This window comes from Eretmochelys imbricata, chromosome 6 (assembly GCF_965152235.1).
Source record: "Eretmochelys imbricata isolate rEreImb1 chromosome 6, rEreImb1.hap1, whole genome shotgun sequence".
Classification (NCBI taxonomy): Eukaryota; Metazoa; Chordata; order Testudines; family Cheloniidae; genus Eretmochelys; species Eretmochelys imbricata.
In genome coordinates this window covers 70,442,082-70,469,962 of record NC_135577.1, presented here as the reverse complement: position 1 = coordinate 70,469,962, position 27,881 = coordinate 70,442,082, and the positions used below count along the sequence as shown (strand labels likewise).

Sequence of the window (27,881 nt, the reverse complement as noted above, 5' to 3'; positions counted from 1 at the left end):
GGATTCTCTGGAAGTGGAATTCAAGATGGAGACAATGTGAGTAAAAGTCCAAAGTTGTAGGCCCTTGAGTGGTATGTGTAGACTGGTAAGGTGGTGGTAATAAATTCACAACAAGGATCAACATGAATGTAATATTGGAAATGTATCCTCCTCCTCCTCCTCCATTAAAAAAAAAAGAAGAAGAGGAGAGTTGAGATTACAGTTTTACTGCTTAACTTTGTTTTATTTTTATCTCATTATCCCAACACACGTTGACTCCATTTATCAGTTTTGTACACCTATTGCAGGTATTTCTAGAGGACAGGGGTCTGTTCTCAGTCCAGTGCTATTCCATATTTTTATCAATGATCTAGGTGAAAACATAAAATTATTGCTGATAAGTTGTTCAGGGGACACAAAAATAGGTGGAATGGTAAATAACATTGGGACAAGTCAGTTTATAGAAACCAATTTGCATTGCATGGTAAGGTGGACTCTTTTGAACAAGATGCATTTCAATACAGCCAGATGCAAGGTCCAGAGTAAAGAAGGTAGGTCACACTTACAAGATGACAGACAATATCCTGGATTGCAGTGACAGTGAAAAAGACTTAGGAGTAATGGTAGATAACTAGCATGAGCTCCAAGTGCGATGTTGTAGCTAAGAGGGCATATGAGGTATTTGGATGTATTAAATAAGGAGAATCTCAAGTAGGGAGGAGGTGTTATGCATCAGTGAGACCACTGGTGGAATAATGCATCCAGTTCTGGTGACCACATTGCAAAGAGAATGTTGAAAAATTGGAAATGGTTTAGGAAACAGCTACAAGAATGATTAGAAAAGAATGGAATGGAAAAGAATGGAAAACATGCCTTATGATAACAGACTTTTAAAGCTATTTAGTTTTATCTATGAGAAGGTTAAGGGGTGACATAAGCATGTTCTGCAAGTACCTACATAGGGAAGAGATCTCTGATAATAGATGGCTCTATAATCTAGCAGAAAAATTCATAATGAGAAAGCTGAAGTGAGACAAATTCAGACTAGAAATAAGATACAATTTTTTGACAGTGAGAGTAACTGACCATTGGAACAATTTCTCCATCACACAGTCTTTAAATTCAGATTGTGTGTTTTCCCCAAAGATATGCTACAACTCAAACAGAAGTTCCAGGCTTCCTACAGAAATCATTAGGTGAAATTCTATGACCTTTGTTATGTAGGAAATCTGACTAGATCATTATAATGATCCCTTCTGGCCTAAAGATCTATGAAAACACTTATGCCTATGCTTACTTTACTGTGAAATCAGTGTGTCTGAGATTTCCTTCCCCAGACCTAAAGAAGAATTCTGTGTAGCTCAAAAGCTTGCGTGTGTCACTAACAGAAGTTGGTCCAATAAAATATATTACCTCACCCACATTGTCTCTCTCAAATCCTGGGACCAACACAGCAAATTCACTTTATTACAACTGCCATGAGTAGTCCCATTGATTTCAGTGGTCTCACTGACTTTACTACTGAGTGTAGTCTCATTGATTTATTCACAGTAATAAATAAACACAAGCAGTGATGAGCTGCCAAAATCTTAACAACCGGTTCCCTCCTCACCCCATGAGGGGGACGTTGTCCATCCCCGCCCCCCTGGACTCCTGCCCATCCAATCCCCCGCATTCCTTGATGCCCCCCCCCCCCCGGGACCCGTGCCCCATCCACCCCCTTCCCCTGTCCCCTGACTGCCCCCAGAACTGGGCAGGAGGGTCTCGTGGGCCACTGTTGTGGGTGCCCATCCCACCCCTAAGAGCCAGAGGGACCTGCCGGGGGGCGAGGTGAGGAGTCCTGGCCTTGCTTACCTGGGGCAGATCCCAGGAAGCATTCGGCAGGTCCCTCTGGCTCCTAGGGGTGAAGTAGCATAGCTGGGGGGGGAGTGGCTGCTCCCCCCACTGATCATATCAAAAGTGGCACCTTAGGCGCCGACTCCGTAGGTGCTCTGGGGCTGGAGCACCCACAGGGAAAATTTGGTGGGTGCAGAGCACCCACTGGCAGCTCCCCACCCCGCGCCCGGCCCCAGCTCACCTCACCTCCGCTCTGCCTCCACCCCTGAACGTGCCACCCCGCTCTGCTTCTCCTCCCCCCCACCCCAGCTCGCCTCCACCTCCCTGGGCCTGAGCGTGAAGCCGCCACCTGCTTCTCAGCCCGCCCCGGCTTCCCACGCGAACAGCTGATTCGCGGGAAGCCAGGGGGAATGGGGGGTGGGGGGCGGAGAAGCAGAGCGGGGCGGTGCGTTCAGGGGAGGAGGCGGAGGTGGAGTGGAGGTGAGCTGGGGCCGGGCGCGGGGCGGGGCGGGGCGGGGCGCTGCCGGTGGGTGGGCTGCACCTACCAAATTTTCCCCTTGGGTGCGCCAGCCCTGGAGCACCCATGGAGCTGGCACCTAAGGTGCCACTTTTGGCCGGTTGTTAAATTTAGAAGCCCTTTTAGAACCGGTTGTCCCTCGCGGAACAACTGGTTCTAAAAGGGCTTCTAAATTTAACAACCGGCTCCAGCTCACCACTGAACACATGCATAAGTGTTTGCAGGATCGAGGCCTTAGACTGTAAGCTGTCTGGGGCAAAGAGTGTCTTTTATTATTGCTTGTCTGTATAGTGCCTAGCACAATGGGATCCTGATCCTTGTTCAGGATTCCTAGATGACCGTGATATAAATAATAATCTGGAGGAGTCAGACAGGATATTTCCTCCAAATTTAAAGCATTGCATAATTTGTATTTATAGTGGTTTTTGCTTTCCTCTTATGGATCATATGCTGGCTCCTGCTACAGTTAATCACAAATCAGGTTGATCTGAGGCAAAGACATTTGTGGCTTCCATAGCACTTGGTTTCAAGTGGGGATGCTTCATTATAGCCCATCTGACCCTAGGCCTGGGTGCTGCAGGAGAACATGAGAACCCTGGGGTGGGCTCCACCTGCTCCCATGAGGTTGGAGCGAACCTCTATGGTGTATAGTTAGGCTGCAGAGATATGGCAGAAGAGCTGAGGCAACCAGTCCAAATGCCAAAGCTGCTCAGATGAATACCTCTCCCACCATAGCATGCTACAGGCACGATATGAATCTAGATGGACCAGGATCAATGTTTTTGTGTTTTTTTGGTTTCTCAATGTGATAGCAGCTGTGTATCTCCATTGTCTAACTTTTTAAAGTTTTGTTTAATTTGCTTAGTGAGTGCCCATATTTCTGTTCCATTTGTTAGGGCTCTCAAAATACATTAGTGTTTTGCATTAACTTTTAAGCAGGGAAGCCATTTGTTCTTAACTGTACACTTACAAGTGCTCATTTAAAATAATTCCTTCAACTCAATAAAATTGGTTTGATTTTTTTGGTTCTGTTTTTTCAGTCCTGGTCCTCCTGAGAAGCTCATTACAAATGGTGTCCTAGTAGTAAGTTTAATTTTGACTTTTCCTTTGTTCCTTCCCTAAGTGTCTTCCCTTCATTTGTTTCTTTTCCCTGTGCTAGAAAATCCTTTCTGTACTTTATACAGCAGGGTTTTCTAGACAGTGTTTCTTTCTAGATCTGCTAGAAAGCATTCACTGTGAGAGGCTGGATTCTGTTTACTTTGGGTCAGATAGTTTTTGGCCATGTGTAGCATCACAAGGGCAGGGAGGGTGCAAATATTTGTTCTTGCCCTAGGTCTACCTCTTCAAAGGCCAGCCACAATGTGGCTGAGGCATGTAGGTACTGTGCGTTGGCATTAGCCTTAATTGGGGTGGAGTGAAGGCAAGGCTGTTTCCTGTAGCAGCCTGCATGGAACTTGGAGGGAGGAGCACAGGTTGCAGGAGGGAAGAGTTTGGAGGAGGCACCTGGAAGACTGTCTGGATGCACATGGTTGGAATGCTAGCTGCAGTCTCTCTTAATAAATGGCCAATTTAGTTTTACAAGCTTGGAGTCCTCTCATGTTATTACCCAGCAGGTGGTATATGAAACATTGCTAATCCTCCTGGGCCATACCTCCCAATAGTCCTGGATTTCAGAGGGATCGCACTTTGACCCTCAAAGCCCCCTGTCTTGCTTGAAGGCCACTTTGCCCCAACCCCTCCATTTGAGTGGCATTGTGACATAGTGCACTGGCTTGTAGTGCCAGTCAGGGTTGGCCCGTTTGCCTCTCTGTGTCCATCTACGAGGGGTGGATGGGCCAAATCTGAGTGGTGCTGCGTCCCACTTTAGCTACTTTGAGCTGCGGAGAGAGATGCCCTTGGCTGGCCCAGTGCCTAGGGAGCACAAACTGCATCCTACCAAGTAGTGGAAGAGCTGCTGGCAGCACGCACTCCGCAGGAACCTCTCCTTACAACTGCCAATCCCGGGTTGTCTTTTGAAGTCATGTTTTATCCCTTTCCCCTTCATTTCCTGAATAAGGAGTAAGACTTTGATCTTCTGGCCATAGATTTTCCAGCCATGCTGTCTGAATGTGCCTTAACGATTTAGTATGAGTTGTCCCTGAAATATCCCCAGGAGCTACAGTAGCATTAACAATGCATTAGAGATCAATTGGAATAAGTTATAGGGAAGATAGTTGAAGTAACCTCAATCAGGAACAGTGGGAAGCTGACATACACGCTCTGATTATGATACAAACTGCACAAGAACCCATCAGCTGTCCATGTCTCCAGTCTTCACCCCCATTAGAAACATTCTTAGTATATTTCTTTATCATCCATTCTTTTACTGATTGTCACTCACAGTCGCGTGAAGTTTGCCGCTTAGAAGTTCAGGTGGACAAGGAGGAGAATAAAAAGTATTTGAAAGGTGAGTCCATTTCCTGGCTAGGGTATCAGGCAACAAAATCTACCCTTTTAGTAACCTGTTATTTCCAGCTGCAGGCATATTAAGTCGCAGTGAGGACTGTTTCTAAATAGCCCTTTGAATGACAATAAAATATGGTGCAATGAAAGTCTCTGAGTTGCCCTTCTCAGTCTCAATCCTCTTTCAATTTTAACTCTTAACTTTAAGGAAAAGGGATAGAGTTACCAAGGTGGCACATGCTTTCGTGGGTGAAAAAAAAGTGGGAGAGGATCCCCCCATGTCAACAGTGGGAAGGCCAATATGTCTCAAATTTCCTTTTGTTGAATGAGAATACCGGCTACTGGCCATTTTTGCTTGGCTGTGGCTTGAGATCTGTCAATGTGGTAGCCTGCTGAAGGGTTCTGTGAAAGTTGCAAACTGCACAGAAAGAAGTGTGCCGATTATGTTGGTTGTTGTACCCCAGTCAGTCATGTTCCCAGTATAAATCTATTTTCTCTAGAGAATAAAAACGTTGTGCTTACGGTGGATGCATCATATGAAGGAACACAGAAAACCACTATGGACTCGGATACTTTCCTCTTTCACTGCATAAAGAGTTGGGAGCCAGTACTAAAAGCCAGGCTGCAGGTAATAGCCTCTGTTTGTTATCACTTGTTACAACTCTCCCACCCAGTTACAGAGGATCAGAGCTGCTCATTTGTTCAACAGATCTGAAATGTTTCCTGCCTCCAGATAAAACAGTTAAGTTCCCTCTCCCACAGTGTGTTTCAGATACAGAAGAGAATGAAGACAATTCAGATGACTCCTTAACAATACCCCTGACATTACTTGGTGTGGGACAGAAAGTGAAAGTAGGCCTTCCTGTAGAAAAGGTGAATGTGTGTCATTTACATTGACTTTTGCTGAAGGGAACAAAGATAAAAGTCAGTTGAATGAATAAAGGAAAATAACTGTTAAGCATTATAGCAATTGGTAATCTGTTTAATCTATCAATAAACTAGTGGGGTGGACAGGAAGCTGGGATAAAACTATCAGGCTATTGAGGCTTCGTAGATGCTATTCTGTCTCGGAAAGTTCACTGTCTTTAGAATAGCAACGTTTTATTGGTCTGAGCCCTGTTGGGACATCCCTTTCTGAAGATGATGAATAGGGGTGGGTGTGTCCAAAACTAAGTTTCCTGAAAGCAGGAGTAGCATTGCTCTCCGGCCAGCTGGATATTTTTTAATCTTAATCTAAAAATGTTGGCTGATTGACATTTGTGTCACCCATCATCCCTGGAGCTGGCTAGCTGACTGCTCCTCCAGTTCTAATAGACCAGGCAGAGCTAGAGGAGCGCCAATCCAATCATCTCCTCTTACTCTGCCAGTGGGGACTGTGCTCCCTCTTCCAAACCTCATGGCAGGCTTGGAGTGAGGCTAGGGAGTGAAGAAATTAATCCTTCAGGAGCCTTTCTCCCAGGGAGAAGGGAAAATGAAAATCTTTCTGACACCCTCTGGATCCCCCCATCCCTAGAAGTCTCAGTGTTCCCCTCTTCCGCAGGCCCTGACTTCCCTTTCTTACCTTTAGCAGCCTTTTGGTGGGACCTAGTGACTTATATCCTTTCTCCCCCTGCTGGTCTTCAGTGGGCTGGCTGGCCCCCTTCCTCCAACATTTGTCTTGGTGTGAGGGGAAGCCTGGTACTGCTGCTCAGGCTGGCGTGCTGCTCCACCACTCCATTTGGGGATCCACAGGGAGGTGGGTGGTCTATCCCACTCATTCTGCAGTGGAACCAGAAACAATGCTGTCAGTTCCACTGCTGCTGAAACTTTAGGCTGTCTCGAACATCTGTTGGGGGCAGTAGGCTGATCTCCTGCTCCTTCCCAAGGATAACAGAGGAGGAGCGTGGGAAGCCATTCATCTCAGAAGACACGGAGATTGGGGAGTGAAAAGACCATCCCTCTCACTAAACCACCATTGTTCATTTATTGAAATCTTACCTGTCTTTTTAATATTGTAATTCTTTGCTTTTAGGGTACACAGTTGGAGCTGCAGGTCCAAGTAAATGATTGGTAAGAAATCCTCTTTCTCCATTATTGCTTCTTGGGACAGTTAATTCTAAAGCACTTGAGAGGAGAGGCTATTCTTGACTTAATCATAAGTAACACACATAAGTCAGTTCAATAAGTCACTATAGTAGAGCCACTGGAAGAGGGACTACAATATAGTAAACTTCCTTGGGGGAAACCATAACATAAATGAATACCAGGACATTAAGTGAAAAAGGGGAATCTGAAAACTATGAGGAACCTAGTTGCAAAGGATCTAAAATGAAAAATGAGAGAATTAAAATCCTTACTCTCAGCATGGAGCCTTCTTAAACATACCCCAGCAGAGACCGAGAAGCAGGAAAGCAATAGGAAAAAACGGATAGGATTTAAAAAGCAAGGTTCAAGAGGTTATTCAAGGCAACTAGCTATCTTCCAAAAAAGGAAATCCAGCCCAAGGGAAGCCAATAGAAAGGAGCACTAACTAAGGAAAGTAAAATGTTAGGATGCATGAAGAACAGAAAATACAGAGCATAGTATATTACAATAGCGTTGATCAATCATGCAGCCTCACATGGAATCCTGTGTTTGGTTCTGGTCACGATATCTCAGAAAAGATTCATAGCTGGGGTGCCAGTGATAAGGCTAATTAGAGGCATGAAGAGATTTCTCTCCAGTTTAGCTATCTTTCAATGACTGAAATACCAGATATGCTTAGAGAATAAGCCTGTTGTCAGGCTGGTCCTGCTAGATATGTGCTGAAATTCCATTAATCTCAGTGAACTTTCTAGTGAAAAACATAAAGGTTACCAAGACAATGCAAAACCGTGAAGAGGCTAATGTCAGTTGTTTGCTCTGAGGCTGTGGGACTGGTTTGTGTGTCTGTAAATCTGAATGGTGAATCATGATTCTTTATAGAACTTAATTTGCTGAAAATGTATTGTTTACATTTTAATAAGCTGATCTGGGCCTGCGTGATTACATATCATTACGTATGTTCCAGCCCAGAAAATCTAGATGTGCGTTTAGGGTACAATCTGTGTGAAGAGGAGCAAGATTTCTTGCAGAAAAGGAAGAAGGTGGTTGCTAGTGCCTTGAAAAAGGTTCTTCAGCTGAGGAGAGATCTGCATGAGCATGAGGTTTGTGAGTCAGTCAGTCCTGTGACTAGGGTGAGGTTATGGGAGAGGAAAATATATTTCAGATATGGTGAGTCTGCATCTGTGCAGTTCCCAGTGAATTTCATCTTCAGACCTTCTGTGTTGCAGGCAAATGCATTGATTTTAATGGAGCTGGAACAGAACCCCAAAGTGCCATATTTAAAAATGATGAAGGATCCTGGAATTATATACAGAGTAGCGTTTAAAAATGCTGCTGTGTACGCCATGCTTTAATATTACAGTTGGCCGAAAATGGAAAGTGTGGTCCAGCCAGGGACCCTGGCCCATAGAGGAGAATGGGGGCATGAGGCCCCAGAAATTCAACTCCCATAAGACATCCTGCCTATACTTCTGAATTGAAATTTTTCTGGTTTTGATTTTTCACAAAAAGTTCTTGTTATTTTACAGTATCTGCTTTGCTGCTAAGAACTAGGATGAATTTTGAATTTAACACATCCCTTTCTAGATGTGTTTTTGTTAGAGTTAAGTAAATAATTAATAAAGAATAATTTCATTTGATGGATGTACTGTTCCCCGCCCGTTCCCCTCCCATCCCCCTTGCTCTTAGCTCACTAAGCAGATCATGACTTCTTTGAATTCTTTCATTATTAGATCTTTAAAACATTTTCTTGATGCTCAGGGACAAATTCTTATCCGGTATAAATCATCACAGTGCCACTGATAATGCGTGAGGAGAAGAAGGAGACTTTGCATGTTCATTCAAAATTTTAAACTTTCTTATGGTTCAGCTGCGGCTAATGGAACCCACATACCTTTTGAGGTTCACTCCTCACTAACGTCAATGAATAAGATGACTCTCCAGAGGACTGACTAAACATTGGCTCTATTTAAGCATTTTCCGAGAATATCTGCTGATTCCAACCCCAGATCTTCAGTTGTCTTTTCTGAGTAGGCAGGTAGCTAAATGTTAAGGTTAATGTTTGTTTTCAACAGATCCCAGTGATAGCTGTCATGGCAACAGGAGGAAGTATCAGGGCAATGTCAGCAATGTATGGCCACCTCTTAGGTCTCCAGAAGCTGAATCTCTTGGACTGTGCTACATATCTCACTGGTACTTCTGGCTCAACATGGTGAGGACAAGAGAGGGGCTTTATTTTTTTTTAAATTACAGCTCCAGAATGGCTGGGACTCTGATATTTCAAAAAGAAAAGGCGTACTTGTGGCACCTTAGGCGCCACGAGTACTCCTTTTCTTTTTGTGAATACAGACTAACACGGCTGCTACACTGAAATCTGATATTTCAATGCAGTGACAAATGCTTGTAACTTGTTTAGATCCTTAGTGTTCTTGAATGCTCCTAGTCCATTGCTAAAACTCTGAGTTGGCATTTTAAAACAATTTCAATTTAGGACTGCTAAATCTCTCCAAATTTTGTCTCTTTTTCAACCCCTCTCTTCTAAAAGAACACACATCATTGTAGAAAGCCTTAGAACCTATAAACACAGAGGTTCTACTTGCCCTCACACAGAGATACCCTCTGTTCTTCCCCACCACTTTTGTGTATTCCCAGCCTAATGCTATGTCTACACTACTGCCAGATTGATGCTCCAACAATCAATGCACCAGGGAGTCAATTTAGCGGGTCTAGTGAAGACCCACTAAATCGACCGCAGATCGCTCTCCGGTAGACTCCACCTGGAATGAGAAGAGTAAGTTAAGTCAACAGAAGAGTGTCTCCCATCGACCCAGTGCTGTGTAGACACTGCAGTAAGTCGACCTAAGCTAAATTGACTCCAGCTACATTATTCATATATCTGGAGTTGTGTAACTGAGGTTGATTTACCGTGGTAGTGTAGACATAGCCTAAGTAATGTATATAAACAGAGGTGTTGTTTAGCCTCACTCTTAATTCTTGCAGGGCAACCAGCATGTGTTTGAAGAAACTTAGGTTTCACTATCTTGCATAGGAATACTTGCACTGCAAGATCAGTTTCAGATTATTTTAGATTTTTTTTCAATGTTAGAAATGCTACGTTTATTTAATCTGTAACCCACTATTTAAATATGTTAAAGAATCACTGTTTCACATGCCCCGAGCGTTTGTTTAGTACTCAATTAGTTACATCCAAGGGTCCCCATATCCTGATTGAGGAACACTTCTAGGGCAGCTTCTGAAAATTAACGGTGTTGTGCGTGGTCATGTAAAACTCCATGTGTACCATACTGGAGGAAGAGGCGGGAGCATTGTATAACAGCTCTGGCTTCCAATCCTAGCTCTGCCACTGACACTCAGGTAAATTTGGGGAGGTCACTTTGGACTGGAGCTGACCACAGGATGACAGTTCTGTTGCGTGGCAACTTTTGAGGTTTTGAAATTTGGTGTCATTGTGCGCTGGAACAAAAGCAAAACCTTTTGACAATTTTTGTGAATTATATTTAAATGTCTGTTTTTGGATTGAAACCTGATTTCTTTTTTTAGGCAGTGGAGTGTTTAGGTCACTGGCTTGGGAGACCCGGGTTCAAGTCCCAGTTCTGCTAAGTTAGAATAGTTTTTCATCCCAGATCACACTGAATCAGGCAGAGGCAAGGACTTTGAACCAGGGTCTCCCACAGTGCAGGCCAGTGCCCTAACCAGGCTATAGGCTATAAGAAAGCACTCTCTCTCTCTCTCTGTCTCACTGTTTCTTCCTTCTCCTTCCTGATGAAAACCAGCAAAACTGATATGGCTTCATGAAACATTTTGGCTTTGCTGAAACAGCATATTGCAGTGAAAATTTCATTTTTGTCATAAATGCTCCAAACAGATGTATTTAGGACAGGAATCCTGCTTCCGGTGCAGTCAATATGAACCCTGCACTGCGTCCAAGGGGTTAGGAATAAATGCTTAACAATTCTCTGAGTTTCTCCACTGGCAAAATAGGAATAGCAATACTGAACACAGGGCCCAATCCAAGCCCTCAGATCCAAACACCCCCAAGCTCTTCGAGGAATACTGGATCTGGGTCTGAATACTGTAGAGACCAAGAACATCCATAAGTAATCCTCACCTGCTTCATAGGAGTGCTGTGAGGTTTAATTCATCAAAGTTTGTAAAGTGCCTTGATGTCCTTGAGTGGAAGACACCAGGTAAACGTAACGTGTTTGTATTATTAAACCAATTCTTGTTTTGTTAACATCACCTCTTTGCTTCAGGACCATGACCAACCTGTACAAAAATACTGACTGGTCACAGAAAACTCTGGAAGGGCTAATCAGTCTAGCAAAGAAACAGGTGATGAAGTGCAAGATGAATGTTATTTCCATGGAGCATCTGAAGTATTATCATGAAGAGATGATTAAGAGGGCAAAAGAAGGACACATCTCATCTTTTACAGAGCTGTGGTCACTTGTTCAGGAAGCGTTTTTACATGATGAGGTACATACAGTGCTTCCTGGAGCACGTACTTGCTATGCTATAGCTAAGGAAAATGACTTCTCTGTTTCTTTGAGCCTTTAATGACAACGTGTGTGCGTGCAAACATATAGTCTCCTCAAATATAACTGTTCAGAAATAGAGGTGGATAAAGTTCACCAAAGTGCCCAGGTCCTATGTTCAAACGTGAGTTAAGATTTTCCAAAGCATCACGTGATTTTTGAGTGCCTCAGTTTTTGAGTGCCCTACTGATTTTCGAAAGGTGCTGAGCAACCAGCCTCTGAAAATCAGCTGCCTTTAAAGGTGTCTGAAGTTGGGCACTCAAGAGCTGAGTCACCAAAATCACTAATAACTTCTGCAAATTTGCCTCTGCCTCATTAAAGGTCAATAGGATTTGCCTAAATAACTCAGATGCTTTTGAAAATGTTACCTGGTGTCAAAAAATATCCATGCAGAAATCCAGACAGAGATTTGGAGGCCACTTCTGAAAATATCGAGGGGCACTTGTGGCACCTTAGAAACTAACAAATTTATTTGAGCATAAGCTTTCATTGGCTAAAACACCGTCATTGGATGTATGCAGTGGAAAATACAGTAGGAAGAGATATATATACACAGAGAACATGAAAAAATGGGTGTTGCCATACCAACTGTAACGAGAGCGATCAGTTAAGATTGGCTATTAGCAGGAGGAAAAAAAGAAAAGAAAAAGAAAAACCTTTTGTAGTGATAATCAGGATGGCCCATTTCCAACAGTTGACAAGAAGGTGTGAGGAACAGTAGGGGGACAAATAAGCATGGGGAAATAGTTTTACTTTGTGTAATGTAGAGTCCACTCCCAGTCTTTATTCAAGCCTAATTTAATGGTGTCCAGTTTGCAAGTTAATTCCAATTCAGCAGTTTCTCATTGGAGTCTGTTTTTGAAGTTATTTTGTTGTAGCATTGCCACTTTTAGGTCTGTAATTGAGTGACTAGGGAGACTGAAGTGTTCTCTGACTGGTTTTTGAATGTTATAATTCTTGACGTCTGATTTGTGTCCAGAGACTGTCCGGCTTGACAATATGTCCAATAGATTTATGCATTTGGTATTAACACATCTATTTATGCTGCCTAGGTTGACTCTGCTGGCAGCTGCTTCTTACTGCGTTTCAGATTTTGTTTCAATTTTCCTTATGCTCTTTGTGATATTTTGTGTCTCCTTTGTTAGCCAGAGGAAAGTAAACTCTCAGACCAGCGCAAGGCTGTGGATCAGGGTCAGAACCCCTTGCCTCTCTATGCAATCCTCAACGTCAAAGCAGAACAGATCAGCACTTTTAAATTTAGAGGTAAGTGTTCCAAGCTTTACCCTTGTTTCTGAATTCAGTTCCTTATGGGTCAGAGAGGCTAAAGAGATTTTGAGAAGGGAAAAAATCCCTCCTGCTCAGCACCAGTTCTGGAAAGTTTACCTTTAACTGGAGTGAGAAAGGAATTCGTCCTTACCTGGGAACTGCTGGGTGCTCATTACTTTTGAAGATGAGAGGAGATGATTTAGAGGATAGGGCACTTGGACATGGACAGGGAACTTGGTTGTAGACTCAGGAGACTGGAGTGTAGTTTCCAGCTGAGCCACAGACCTTCTGTGTAACCTTGGGCAAATCCTATAATGTACCTTGTGTCTTAGTTCCCCATCTGTAAAATCAGGAGAGTACTTCTCTACTGCCCTTGTTTACTACCATGAGGAGGGCCATATACATATCTAAACAGGCAATGATCTGATCTTATTTAGAAGCCTGAATCTAAGCTTTGGAGTCTAACGTTAGGCCCACATTTTTTGAAAATCTTGGCCTTAGCATCTGTGATGGTTGTCAGCATGCTCAGGACTGAGAGCCACCTTTTTGCACCACCAGCTTGCTAAGCGCTAAAACAGTCCCGTGGGCTATGCCAGCACTTACTTTGCCTTGCAGCTTAACAGTAGGTTCACCCCAGTCCCTGACCACTCTTTGAATTGTTCCCTTGTAGAGTCCAGCCCTTATCCACTGAACACTCACAGAAATACTAGGTATTGTGTCCTCAAGGGAACCATGTGCACACCAACTTATCTGATTCAACCCAGGATCAGTTCTTGTATAACATCACAGCACTGAGATTGTTTTCACTATAAATCTATCTTAAGTTTATTATCAAAGGTTAAGATTTAAGAGCTAGTGAGTAAGGATAATAGAAACAGAGAGGTTACATATAAAACAAAATCAATACCTGCTTTCTAGAGACTAAACTTAACTTTAGCAGACTAACCATCAGTCTAAAAGCAGTCACCTCAATGTTCTTTATAGTGTTTCTAACCAGGGCAGGTTGGGATCCCATTTTCACAAATGTAATTGCATTGCCTGAATACTTCCTCATGTGCAGGATCAAGGGGTGTCCTTTTTCCTTCTTCTTATATCCCCAAAGTTCATTGTCTATCCCCAGCTCCCTGTGGTTCAGTCTCTGATGTCTTCTCTCCCTGTTCACTTTCCATCTCCCTGTTGACTTTATATGTTAATGGGGGTTTCCATTGTGTTGACTTACAATGCTTAGTTTACACGTGAACCAAGATAGATAGGTGGATATCTACCCTTTGTCTTGGAAAAACCCATTTGTCAACCCTACTTTGATTCAGACTTTAGGAGCATGTTATCATTATGCATATGTAACTTTTTACATAATAGGCACACATACATTTCACAGTAATATTAATGATCAGCATGATCCTGGCTTTCAGGTAAGATCTTACATAACATGGTTTATGGATAAATACCATGAAAGCGGTGTGTTAGGGTAGTGAGTTTGTCAGGCCTGTTAGGAGTTGCTGTTACCCAACAGTGAACCAGTTGGCACTAATTGGCCTCTATGTCCGAGTATCCAGATTCATTCAATCCTGGGCTTCCACCCAGGGCTTCATCAATGGGTCTCTCAACTCTTATCTGGAGAGACAATAGTCTCCTGAGATGAGAAACCAATTTAGTCTCCATGTACATCAGCGCCAAATGTGAATGAAAAGGGTAGTATGGCTTATCATATACAAGCTACAGTCAGCACAGACGAGCTGGGGGGAGCAAAATTGTTTGATTTGTGAATTGCTTTATCCATCTGCGTAAGTCTCATTTTCTTTTCCTACTCTCTTAACATTATAATAAAAGTCTTGTGTGTCAATCCTTTTGTAGAATGGGTGGAGTTCTCACCTTACGAGGTGGGATTCCAGAAATACGGAGCCTCCATTCGATCAGAACATTTTGACAGTGAGTTCTTCATGGGGAGGTTGGTGAAGAAGCTCCCAGAGTCTCGGATCTGCTTTCTGGAAGGTGACCTATTATTCATGGAACATAGCCTAATTAAAACACCATAGAGAACATAAATGTGGCACTGGCTGGCCACTGATCTATATATTGCAGTCCTAAATGGCCAGATTCCTAGGGTCAAATTTACCCAGATCCAATGGAGTCGAGTACTGCTAACCTCGAAAGTTCAAAAATCATACTTCAGTCTCCCTAAAATAACGAGATTTAAAAAAAATTATACTGTGTTTTTGGTCTATCTTTTGATTTTTGGACTCCCCCTACCCCCTCCCCTACTGACACAATCTTCCAAATACAGAGTTGGCTGGTTTTGGCACTCGCAGAGATTCCAGCTTCTCCTCAAACCCCAAATTTCTAAATAATTAACTCTGTGCCCTGCAACCCCATATCTACCTATCCCCCAGCCCAGAAATGAATTATGTACTTACCAGCCCCCACATCCATTCTAGCCCACCAGCCCCCACACCTGCCCATCCCATAGACCACCAATTAGTGATGCATTCCCAGCCCCTCATCACTTCTGTCCCCCCATTCCCACATTGGCCCTTTGCCCATCTGTTTACCTCTGGTCCTCCTGGAACTCCAGGGATTCTTCACCCCCTTCCCAGACCTGGTGGCACAGGGATGGAGGGGGAGGAGCAGCAGCAAACAGAGCCAATCCATTTTTCATAGGATGGGGAAGGGAGGAGGAAGCAGAATTGCTAGGGTCTTTCTGCTCCCTCCTCTCCTGTGACAATGGTGTCAGCTTTCCCCTGCCATACCCCCAAACTCCTCTTGACTCTTGAGGGGAGAGAGCCTCCTGCAGCAGCCCTGATTGGTTGCTTTTCCCCAGGAGGCAGGCATGTGGGGAAGGGAGCCAATCAGAATGGGTTCCCCCCTTTAAGCAGGGCTGAAATCCATATCAGGGCAGGAGCTTTTGGCATCATAAACTGGCTCCACTAGGGGCTAAAACGGTCTTACTCTCATTGCAAGAGATGGCAACACTGGCAGTCGCACCATGATTGAGTTTGGCCTCTTGTGTGTGTGTGTGCATTGAGGGCACAAGAAGTGGGAGCTCCTTGCACCCTAGTACATCTACACAAGTCCATTCACAATCTGATCCTGTACCTGTCAAATTCTCATCAAACAGATACATGCCTTCATTTATAAATAGAAGTAATAACACTTGATTTGATAACCCTCTCTTGGGTGCTGGTGATTTCATGCAAGAGAAAACCGTGCTGTTGGGGAGCAGCAGATGTCTCTGGGTCTCATTTACATCGTAAATGCTGCCCCTGTGGGATCTCTGCAGTGCTGTGGTAGCATCTCTCTTGAAACAGTCCCTGGAGCCATGCTAGGTGTGCCATGGCTGAGGCAAGCTCTGTATGTGCTTCTGTTGCTAAGGCCTTATTAGCCCTCACACCTGGTGGAGCTCAAGGCTATTCCTCAACTGCCCTCAACACCATGCTGCTCCCACAGTCCCAGACACCTTGCTTCTGTGCCCCATGCCTCCCAACTGCCATCCTAGCACCTACCGCCAAATCTTCCCCAGCTGGTGCCCTCCCACTCTCTTCAGCCTGATGGAAAGAGCAACAACAGCTACACCCTTAGCAGATATTACTAATAATAGATTCACTACATTGTGCTCTGCTGGTCTGTTCTGACCCAAAGACCAGTTCACAGAAGGGTCTTGGGTTCTTTCTGCTTCATCACACCTTTTTGTCAATATTCTATACTCTCTATCTCCACATAATACACATGGGGATTAGAGGACCTCTTTTGGGTGGGTGAAGTCTGTACTTTGCTGCCCTCCAGTAGAATGAGAGAATGCAATGTCCACCAGCATCTGAGGAGGAGCTTTTCTTGGCTGGGCTCTGCCAATCTTTGTAGCCGAAGTCCCAGATTTGCTCTTTTATCGAGGGCACTACGTTACAGCATAATCAACTCAAACTAGTTAACTATACTCAACATGGGTTCTTGTAAGTAAAAATTCATGACATTTTTATTCAGATGAGGTAAACCACTGGTTAACTTGAGCTGATATGGTATTTCTCTCATGTGGTTGGACTTGCAGGTATCTGGACTAATATTTTTACTCGAAATTTTTTGGATGGCTTATACTGGTCCTCAAATTCAGATGAATTCTGGGACCATTGGGCCAAAGACATGGCAGATATGGGTAAGAGTTTAAAGCGTTTTAAGATCAACATATATTCTTACCTTGACTGACTGCATAGTTCCCATTATCAAGGAGAGGATTAGGAGAAGATACATTTCTGCTACTTCTGCTAATGGACCCTCACAAACTCTCTAAACACCAGTGCATTACTTGTGTTCTGTCATTCCACTGTGGTTACCAGTGGATCCCCCAGTATAATTTTCACTTGTATCAGATTTACTCTGAAAGCATTGAGATAGTATGGGAGTCTTTCCCTTGTGACAGAAATGGGTTCACAGAAACGGGTTCATTCTGCATGGAGGCCATGTAGGACTCTTATACCAGTATATTACAGTGTAACCTTTTTTCTGCCACTTCCTCAGCTGACCAATATTGTGTTGCCATTGTTTCATATTCGGTAACGGCGCTGGGTCGGTAGCACTGCCCTTACCTTATTTTTGTGTCTTTTAAACAATTGAAATGGAAACTCTTGTAAAGATCATTGAAATCAAATAGGACCAAGAATCCTAAAGTGCTAGTATCATCCTACTAGCCCAAACCAACTTATCGCTCACCTTGCCACTTACCCAATGACCCTTCCAATCTCATCCTGTTGAACCCAGCCATATTTAAGTGCTAATTAAAAATGTTTTGATTAGTTTTAATTTTCCTCTCAAACCACTAGTTCACTTCAACTGTGACTATGCAAAAGGTGGGGCGGTTGGTAATGTCAGGCTCTCAGCAGGGCTATGAAGCAAGCATGTCATTTGGAAGGCTAGAAATTGGAAATCATTCTTTAAAAAAGAATCAAATATGGTCAACTGTTTCATTAAAGTGTGTGTGTGTGTGTGTGTGTGTGTGTGTGTGTGAGAGAGAGAGAGAGAGAGAGGTGCACAGACAAAGAAACAAGAGCGTTGACCCACAAAATAGACAGAGAGGGTGATTAGCCCAAGAAAGGAGCATTCCACATTCTTTGTCAAAGTTCTCTCTTACCCTCCTTTTTCTATTTCCCAGCTAGAGAAAATAATGCTTCCGATGACTCTTCCATTATCATCAAGCCTTCCTATTCCATGTCAGGGAACCTCTGCGAAATCTTTAATGATATTCTAACCATCCGCCCGCTACTGGAAGAGACTCATAACTTCTTGAGAGGCCTAGAATTTTACAAGGACTATCTCCAACAGAGAGGATTTATTGAATGGAAAGGTAACTGCAGCTAAACATTAGCTGCACTTTTGAGGTATCACCTCAGGTCAAGGGATACGACTAATGCCAATAACAAAAATGTAACAAGTCATTATGTGTTAGAGATGAGTGAATGGATTGGTGAAAATATGAATTTGCCCATGTATGCTGCCTTTATACCTGGAGAACCAGCCACTCTGGGACCTCATCCCTAGAATGCAAGCAAGAGGATGAGGTTGACCCCTGTGCACCTCCAAGCTCCTTGCAAGTTCTAGATCCCACCTGTCCAACTCTGGCTGCCATTGTACCCTCAGCCCTACTGGCAGTGGCAGATCCTTCTGCTGCTGTTGTCAGTTGGATTCAGGTAGAGCCCACAACGTGCTAGGTGTTTTCCAAATGCACAACATGAGAAAGTCCCTGTCCCAAAGAGCTCACATCCTAAGAAAACCAGCAACATCTGAAGTGTGGGGGGAGAGGGATAAAACATACAATCAAATAAACAGTATCAACTAGCATTATCAGCTGGAATATTTGTGAAGGCAACCTAATAGAAATGGGTCTTGAGGAGGGATTTGCAGGAGTAGAGCATAGTAGCCTTGCAGATTAGTTCAGGGAAGGTATCCCATGCATAAGGCGAGGCATGGAGGAAAGCATACAGTCTGTTGTGGGAAAAGTGAATAACTGATTGGGTGTTGCAACCTCTTTTGGCTACTTCAGCGAAGCCAAGAAAAGGTTAGGTCTAAGAGCCCATCTTTAGATCAGAGGCAGGAAGAGAGGTCATCTACATGTGCAGGAATGATATAAGAACATAAGAATGGCCATACTGGGTCAGACCAAAGGTCCATCTAGCCCACTATCCTGTCCTCCGACAGCAGCCAATGCCAGGTGCCCCAGAGGGAATGAACAGAACAGGTAATCATGAAGTGATCCATCCTCTGTCACCCATTCCCAGCTTCTGGCAAACAGAGGCTAGCAACACCATCTCTGCCCATCCTGGCTAATAGCCATTGATGGACCTATTGTCCATGAACTTATCTATTTCTTTTTTGAACCCTGTTATAGTCTTGGCCTTTGCAACATCCTCTGGCAAGGAGTTCCACAGGTTGACTGTGCATTGTGTGAAAAAATACTTCCTTTTGTTTGTTTTAAACCTGCTGCCTATTAATTTTATTTGGTGACCCCTAGTTCATGTGTTATGAGTTATAAGGGTAGGCTTTCTAGGTTAAAGGTGCATTTTATTTTGTTTTAAAGAGTTTTCTTCAGATAAGACCTACTGAAACCTCAGGTCTGGGTTTAACATGACTTTTTTACCAGCCAGGTGGTGGTTGGAGAGGGAAGAAGAGAGCTCATGAATGGCCTCATTTTTGCTGTGGTAAATTTGTGAAATGAGACCAGGGAATTTTACACAGTGAAATAATTAATGACTCCAGTTGACTCCCTTGAGGGATTTTAATGGAAAGGATTTATTTAAAGGCTCTTTTTGAGTTTGAATATATAAGAGGGGACTCTCCCAATGAAGTGCTTGCTTTAATTCAGATTTCCAGTGAAAAGTAAGTACAGGACTTATGCTCAAATAAATTGGTTAGTCTCTAAGGTGCCACAAGTACTCCTTTTCTTTTTGTGAATACAGACTAACATGGCTGTTACTCTGAAAACTTTCAACACAGTGATATGCAGATGGGGGTTTGGGTTCGGGGTGGAATTTTAAATTAATAATATACACTGAACTAAAAGGAACTGAAATGTAAACCCCTTCCTGTTTTTGCTCTGTGAATCACCAAGTAACTTACCCTCATTAAATCAGGATCTTGAGTTCCTAGCAGCCGTGAATGTTACATTTTTACAGAATTATTTGCTAATTTTAACAGGGGATATGGAAACATAAGTTATTACTTCAGGATGCTGTCAAAGATGCATTCCAAAATGTGGAACACCTTACAGTTGTTATACATATTTTAAATCAACTCTATTGTATGATTCTATGGCAGACAGGTCAACAGGAATGAAATATACTAAAAATTACATAAAGCAACTATGTGATCTAGCTGTTAACTCCTGCTTCTGACCACAAACTAGTCAGAACTCCAGGGTTCTGTTCCTGGCTTTGCCATTCACTCATTTTGTGACCTTGGGCAAATCATTTAGGATCATATTCTGATATCCTTACTCATGCTGAATAGTGCCTTACTCCCAGGGAGTAAGGTAATGGCATTTACCACCAGGGAATGATAATGGGCTTGGAAGGGAGAAGCCAAGTGGACTGGACTACTGTGGAGTGATGTGCTACTCAATCTATCAGGATCTGGGCCTTATATCGCTGCATGCCTTAGTTTACTGATCTGTAAAATCCATCTAGTAATATTTGCCTACTTTTTAGGAATAGTGAGGCTTAATTAATTTTCATAAGTACGATAAGATCCTTGGATAAGAGATGCTATACATTTGAAGTATGATATTTTGTTGCTGTTAGAAACATAAGAATGCAAGAAAAGGTAACTTGCAAATATTTGGATTTGAGAATTACACTAGACAGGCTACATTCTGATTTGCAAGCAGAGAGAAGGATCTTTTGTTCTGAGATTGCAGAAACAAAAGTTGTTCAAAAGACATTCTCTCCCATGTGATATACTAAAATGGAGAATGGAGAAGAGGTAGGAAGGCAAGACAGGAGAAAACCACTCTAGATGTTATGTTGTGAAGAGCAGTATTAAAAGAAACTATTTGAGGGGTCAGATATAGACGGAATGTGACCTCAGGAGGCAATTATGAGGAGCTGAAAAGCATGTTACAACCGTATTAAAATTACTGCAAGATACCACTTAATACTATCTTGTCTTTTTGTTTTCTTATTCTTAAAAAATAGTCCATTGTTCCTAGTGATACACTGATTAAAATACAGTTATCTTTCAGACACTGTGCTGGACTTATCCCCTAACAAACTGACTCCACAGGAGAAACATCTCTGCCTAATAGATGTTGGCTATTTCATTAACACCAGTTGCCCACCGCTTCTCAAGCCTGAGAGGAATGTGGATGTCATCATCTCACTTGATTACTCAATGGGCAATATGTTCCAGGTGAGATGATTTAAATTCACTATTGCTTGTTGCACTGATGTCACCTTTCCTACAAGGCTTGCCTGCCATTTTTATTTTGTTTTTAACAGTACAGTTATAATAGGATTTGGACTCAGTAGTCCAAAGTCCACTATCACAGTGGTGCAAAAGAGGAGTAACTGCTGATGTCAGAAAATTAATACCCATGTAGGACTGTTGTAAGCAGTTGCTGAATCAGATCCAATATCTTTTGCCACCAAACTAAACAGTGTTTAGTTAATAACCACCAAGAGGCTCCCATTATTTCCCCCTTCATGGGAGAGCAAACTAGTCAGAATGGCCAAAACACCAGTAAAAATGCACAGAAAAGGTATAATGTTCCAACAAAGCCTATCTCCAGTTTACATCAAGAGCCTCCCCTGCATGCATGGTTTCATGAAAAAATGAGATTATCTATTATGTTTTACGTTTTTAATAGGAATGTGAGGAGAATTATCCTACTTTTCCCTTCCATTTGGACAGTGAGTGGCTACGTATGTATGGCACAGTCATTTCCATGTTGGATTAATGCACAGTGAACTGGTTAGAGTTACATACATAGACCGCTGGAAAATTCAGTCATTCCAGAGCACAGAAGCTCAGATAGTTAGTGTTTCTTGAAAGGAGTGTAGTAAATCTTTGCTTCACAGACTGCACTAGGTTCTAGTTCAGGGACAGGCAAACTACGGCCAGACTGCACTAGGTTCTAGTTCAGGGACAGGCAAACTACGGCCATGGGCCCGATCCGGCCAGCGAGCTGTTTTAAGCAGGTCTGAGAGCTCCCGCTGGGGAGTGGGGTCTGGGGCTTGCCCTGCTCCGGCTTGCCAACTGAGGCACTGGGTTGGGGGCTGCACCACGCGGCTTCTGGAAGCTGCATCATGGCCCTGCTCTGGCTCCTACGCGCTCCATTGTCCCTCTCCGGTGCTCCAATGGGAGCTGCAGGGGTGGTGCCTGCGGATGGGGCAGTGTGCAGAGCCTCCTGGCCTTGCCTCTGCATAGGAACTGGAGAAGGGACATGCCACTGCTTCTGGGAGCTGCTTGAGGTAAGCACCGCTCGAAGCCTGCACCCCCGAGCCTCTCTCCATGCCCCAACCACCTGCCCCTGCGATGATCCCCCTCCTGCTCTCCAAACCCCTCAAACCCAGCCCAGAGCACCCTCTGCACCCCAAACCTCTCATCCCCACCCCAGAGCCCGCACCCCCAGCCAGAACCTGCACCCTTTCCTGCACCTCTGCCCCAGCCCTGATCCCCTCCTGCCCTCCAAAGCCTTTGGTCCCACCCCAGAGTACCCTCCTACACCCCAAACTCCTCATTCCCAGCCCCACCCCAGAGTCTGCACCCCTGACCAGAGCCCTCACCCCCTCCCAAACCCCAATCCCAATGTTGTGAGCATTCATGGCCTGCCATACAATTTCTATTCCCCCATGTGGCCCTCAGGCCAAAAAGTTTGCCCACCCCTGTTCTAGTTCATATCTGGGTGCAATTAGTGGTTGTTATTGATCTAGATGGCTTCATATAGATGGTCTTGTGTCACTTAGCGATGTCCACCCTGACCTGGGGTTTTAACCCAGCAACTAAGATCACCTAGACGTATACATCTAGAGGTTTGAGGCAGCATATTTCAGTGTGCGGGTTCTGCGATTCTGGAATTCACTGCCCATCTTAGTCTGACACATATTGAGTGTGTTGGTCCTCAGGGCCGGCTGGAAGGGGCTTTTGAATTACTCAGGATTTTACTGAGGAGGTTGTCTAAGGGAGTTTAGGGCTGGTGGAAGAATTACCATTTTTGGCAAAAAATTACCATATTTTGCTTACCTTGAATTGGCTTATGAAGAATGATGCTTTTACTGAGTATTGTAAAGGCATCTAGAAGCAGACGGACAGGGACATTTTACTAATGGGATAAAGTACAAAGTACACACAGGGGAACATGCCAATGCTTGATTCTCTCCAGCTACTATAACAATTCCTACCATGGATCGATAGTACAGGTGAACTTGAAACAAAAGCTTGGCATTGAACATCCCTCTCTTGACAATGGACTGAACAAAAACCTTGGCTCTGACATTTCCATACTTTTGGAAAATTCAGATGTGCCCTATGTCTAGTAGAGAATAATTGTAACCGTTTTTCTCTCTTGCCACAAGCCCCTTTCATTACTCTGTGTGGGGTTTGTTTATAAAGTATGGATGGGATTTGCAAAACACTCAGAGTTGGCCTAGTTCTGCCCCCACTAAAATCTAAGCTAAAACTGCCACCAACTTCAATGGAAACAGAGTTAAGCCAGTGCTGGAAATTCCTACCCTCTGAGCTTTAATAACACGGAGGCTTTTGGTCAGGCAGCTGTATAGGGTGTTTCTATCATTCAGTATTGTGCCTCGTGTGGTTTCAGAGTAATTCAGTGTCACTTGTTACAGGAAAGCCTGAGTCTAGTCTTTTGTGAGGGTTCTAATGTGGTCATATTCTGTGTCTAACCAGCAATTAGAGATGACATACAGATACTGCAAAACGCAAGGAATCCCATTCCCCAAAATCGAGCTGAGTGAGGAAGACAAGAAGAATCCCAAGGAATGTTACGTGTTTTCAGAGGCAGAGAACTCCAGAGCTCCCATAGTGCTCCACTTCCCATTGGTGAACAACACTTTCAAGGACTACAAGGAACCTGGTAAGTTCACTGTCAACAGGAACCAATCGTTTTACTACACTTTGTGTGACCAGTCTTCCCACATCTGATTTCCCATTTGTCCTGTTCACCTCTGTTATGAATTCCCAGGGCTGAGTCCCTGTTTTTTGACTACACTCTCCAATGACCTAACATATAACAGCAAAAGCCTCGACAGAGCCAAGTTTGAGCAGACACGTGGAGATTGATGCAGACTAGCAAACAATGTCAGAATAAATGATGCTTTGTGGCTTTTGCATGTGAAGAGTGTGGAGGGGGCTGGGTTGTAGTGGGGGATGGGATAAGAGAATTTGTGGCTGACTCAGCTAGAATTCTTCCTGGACTCTAGGGGAAGAACATATTAAAGTAGCAGCCCACACCCTCCCCCCCCCCCCGCATAAATGGATACATCCACTCTGGGCCAGCTCTGCTCTCACCCTGACGCTCCCATGACCTACAGGGAAGCTAGTACCACCTTTAGCACAGCTCATTCTCTGCACCAAGATTGTGCTTAAATCTCTGTAGATATTTAGCAGCAGGCTGTTCCCTCAGAAGGTGCCTTAAGCAGCAAAGGACACTTTAAAGCGAGAAGGATTCAGTAGCTGGTACCCGGTTTTCTAAACAGCTGTGGGACACCCTGAAAAAAAGGAACAGGCAACGTTCTAGCTATGCCTGTGCAGATGGTCCAATTGTAAACACTCAGACCTTTGAAAACAATGAATTGATTTTATTCAGACTTGGAATGATTTGCCTTTCCCAGTGAGGATGCTGCACCCCTTTTGAGCTATCAAAGTGCAAAATTTCAAATCAGACCTGAAGCAAACTGGGTTTTTGAGATGAGTACACAAAGAAAAACACTCTAACAGTTAAATCAATTCTGTTCAAGCTTTGCAGAAAAATTCATTTGCTCATGGAAAACTTCTCCCCAGAAGGAATGTTTGAATAAAGTTATGAGCAACTAAAAAATAAGTGGTTAAGAAAAATGTTTCCACTGTTACTATCATTTACCATGGAACATTAATACTAGTGTTAAACACAGGATAAACAGACTGTGACTAAATCCAGTGTAGAAACTTTACAGGTTAGTAATCAACATATTAGGAAGAAGGCTGGAGCCCGACCATGGGGACAGAGAAAGCTTCACAGAGTAATGCACATTCAGGCAAAGCTGTTGAACACAGCATAACAGGTCAAACAGAGGCTTTCACAGTTCACTTAATGAAAAGCAGCTGAGAGTATGTGGAAGGAATGTGGGAGTTTAGCTTCTCAGTGCCCGAGGCCCAAACCTGTGAGTTATGAGTCATACCGGTTTGCCTCCAAAGAGTAATTTATTCATAGATCTGGACTTCAAGCTGACAGGTCAACTGTGAAAGTGTGCATTTGGGGAATGGGAGGTCTAGTGATTTCAACTTTAAAAGTGGTAATTTTCATTTCTGGCTGAGTGGGAGACACCTCAGAGAGCTTTTTATTTAATCATTTGATTTTGACTAGGTGGCCAGTTTTGAAAAATTGGCCCTTTAAAATGAAAATCCTGCATTTGCATGCTCAAAACCAGCAGTGGCATCTACAGCGTAGGTGGTTGGCATAGGAAATGTGGCTCATGATGCTAGAACACTAAAAGATCCATTTGAGGCAAAGTGTTAACACATCACCAGAAATTCTACAGAGTATTATTCAGTATCCCTAGCCTGGAAATCAAACTTACAGGAAAAACTGATAATCCAAGTTAGAGTGTGGAAGCCAGCTGATACTTCATGAGCACAGTGTAGGTGTCAATTTCACATGGCTCAGATAGATATTGCAGATAACATCTCAAGTATGGCCTGTTTAGAGCCCTAGCAGAGATCGTACAGAATTAGATTGATCTGGGCAGTTTGCTTTCAGGCTGCAAATAAATTAGATTCTCTTGCAAAATGAGAGGAAGGAAGTGTAAGTCCAAACTCAAAAGCATAAATATTCACTTTCTGTAGTCCTTGGATGCAGTAAACAGGATTTCCTGATATTAAGTGCTAAATAAATAATAAAACTTACCAGGAGCATTGGCATGTTGGATACTGGCACATTTGGGGTATGGTGTTAAACTGGAGAATGAAGATGTGATACCTGATAGCTGGAGGAACACAGATTGATATGCAGAAGACTCCCCATCCCCTTCCACTCTTCCGTATGCGACTGGCTTGGACTCTGTTGATTTATTCTTTTCTGCCTCCTGTGGCATTGCATGGATTACCTGCTGGCAGAATTTGACTCATATGGCCTGAATTTCAGAGGTATCAAGCACCAGCAGCTCCCACTAATCTGAGCGGGAATTGTGTGCAAGGAAGGGGTACTTGAGAATCAGGCCGGTAGTGTTCAGAAAAGGCCTGTAGGCCTAATTCTGCACTCAGTGTGATGTCAAGCCAGAGCATTGAAGTCAATGGAATTACTTCATATTTATGCCAGTTTAACTGAGAGGGGAAAAAAATTGGCCCACTGCCTCCAATGTATTTTTGTTCCTTCTCTGCTTCTGGCAGGGGTTTGTCATCAGGTTTAAAGTCAGAGTTTGAAATGCAGACATATTCTACTTAGCTTCATCAAAAAATGTCAACACCCATTTAGGCCCACAGGATACCCACAGAGTTAGAATCCCCATTTGACCAGTCAGAGTGCTCCATTTATGCTAGCCCTCATCTAATGACCAGTAGGACTTAACAGAAAATGTTCACTGCTATTGCTATTGAGAATGTAATGTGTGCCAGACACACATTTTCCTGTCTTTTGTATTCAAGAGTCAGCTCACAATGGTGGCTTTTCTCTTCCTCTGCAGGGGTGAAGCGCAGTCCCTTGGAGATGAAGGATGGTGATATAAATTTGACCAACAGTAACTCACCATATTATTTTACAAAACTAATGTACTCTGCTGAAGACTTTGACAAACTGGTGAATCTGACCAGCTACAACATCCACAATAACAAAGACCTGATTCTACAGTCCATTCAGAGGGCTATGGAATGGAGGAGAACCAGCAAGAGGGCACGTTTACCCACCGGTTCTGAAGTTGAATCTGCCTAGGCAGTATTTCTGCATCATCTGCTCACTATAGGTTACAGTGTTCTGCCAATATTTTACGGGAGGCACTGCTGATTACCTATTACATTGTATGAAGTGATACGGCAGCTGTATATTTCTCATCTTGTCCATTTCAAATTGTCTTAGCTGTAAAAAAGTTTCATTAAAAATTCCAGTTTTTGCAGCCATACCAACCTCAGGCTCTGTTCTTATAAGCTATGAGGGTGGGGCCTGGTTAGTGGTTGGTAGGAGACCTCCCAGGAAATCCCAGTGGTAGTTCAGTGAGTTACACTCGACTCTCAGTGGCTGGGTCACTACAAAAAATAATTTTCCCTCTGTTGATTTTCACCCCTATGCGCAACATTCACCCTAATTGAATTGGCCTCATTAGCACTGACCCCCCACCCGACTTGGTAAGGCAACTCCCATCTTTTCATATGCTGTAACCTGCCTACTTTTTTTCCACTCCCTGCATCTGATGAAGTGGGTTATAGCCCACGAAAGCTTATGCCCAAATAAATTTGTTAGTCTGTATCAGCAAAACCAACGAGGAGTCCTTGTGGCACCTTAGAGACTAATAGGGCTACCCCTCTGAAACTCTTCTCTCAGTACTGAGCTGATGCCACCCGATCCCCTCATGGTGTTGAGGGCAATGTTATCAGAGGTGCGGCGTTTGGGATGATACATTACAAACAAAAGCCCTGACCACTTGTGCTCATTAAAGGCCTGATTTTCCGAGGTACAGAGCACTTAAACTCCCACTGAAGTTAAAGGGATCCATGTGGGATCAGCACTGGAGACCAGGCCATACAAAAGAGTTGGGGTAGCATGGCCAAATTCTAACTGGAGAATTCCAGTCTACCTACCTACATTCCCCTTGTGGTTTAGTAGAGAAATTATTCTTTCCTCCCATTTCCTCAAACAAATGGGCACAGAACTGGTGTCGCATTTTACCAGATACATTTCACTGATGCGTGAAATAAGCTTTAGAGAGTTAGTAAAATGATTTCTCACATCCTGCTGGTGGAAACATGCTATAGTGTAAATTATTTTTATTAACTACATTGTGTGTGGTGCTTTTAAGTAATATAATGGGCCAAATTCAGCCCTG

The 27,881-nt window shown here is 43.5% G+C and overlaps 1 protein-coding gene across 1 annotated transcript; it reads left to right on the top strand.

Annotated features, from left to right (window-relative positions):
- LOC144265821 (cytosolic phospholipase A2 beta-like) lies at positions 1-26,885 on the top strand. Its single transcript, XM_077818840.1, has 15 exons — positions 1-36; positions 3,373-3,415; positions 5,275-5,402; positions 5,537-5,647; positions 6,786-6,823; positions 7,803-7,938; positions 8,911-9,047; positions 11,110-11,332; positions 12,537-12,654; positions 14,512-14,649; positions 16,697-16,801; positions 17,795-17,986; positions 20,876-21,042; positions 23,539-23,725; positions 26,529-26,885. Exons 3-15 carry the CDS (start codon positions 5,334-5,336, stop codon positions 26,771-26,773), a joined length of 1,866 nt encoding a protein of 621 aa, XP_077674966.1. The 5' UTR covers positions 1-36; positions 3,373-3,415; positions 5,275-5,333; the 3' UTR covers positions 26,774-26,885.
- Positions 26,886-27,881: the final 996 nt, after the last annotated feature.

Excerpts from the sequence above, each read along its gene's own strand:
- LOC144265821 (XM_077818840.1), top strand. The coding sequence starts at position 5,334 with ATGGACTCGGATACTTTCCTCTTTCACTGCATAAAGAGTTGGGAGCCA. Across the intron at positions 17,987-20,875 it reads AGGATTTATTGAATGGAAAG|ACACTGTGCTGGACTTATCC; the intron begins GTAACTGCAGCT and ends GTTATCTTTCAG. Across the intron at positions 21,043-23,538 it reads CAATGGGCAATATGTTCCAG|CAATTAGAGATGACATACAG; the intron begins GTGAGATGATTT and ends GTGTCTAACCAG.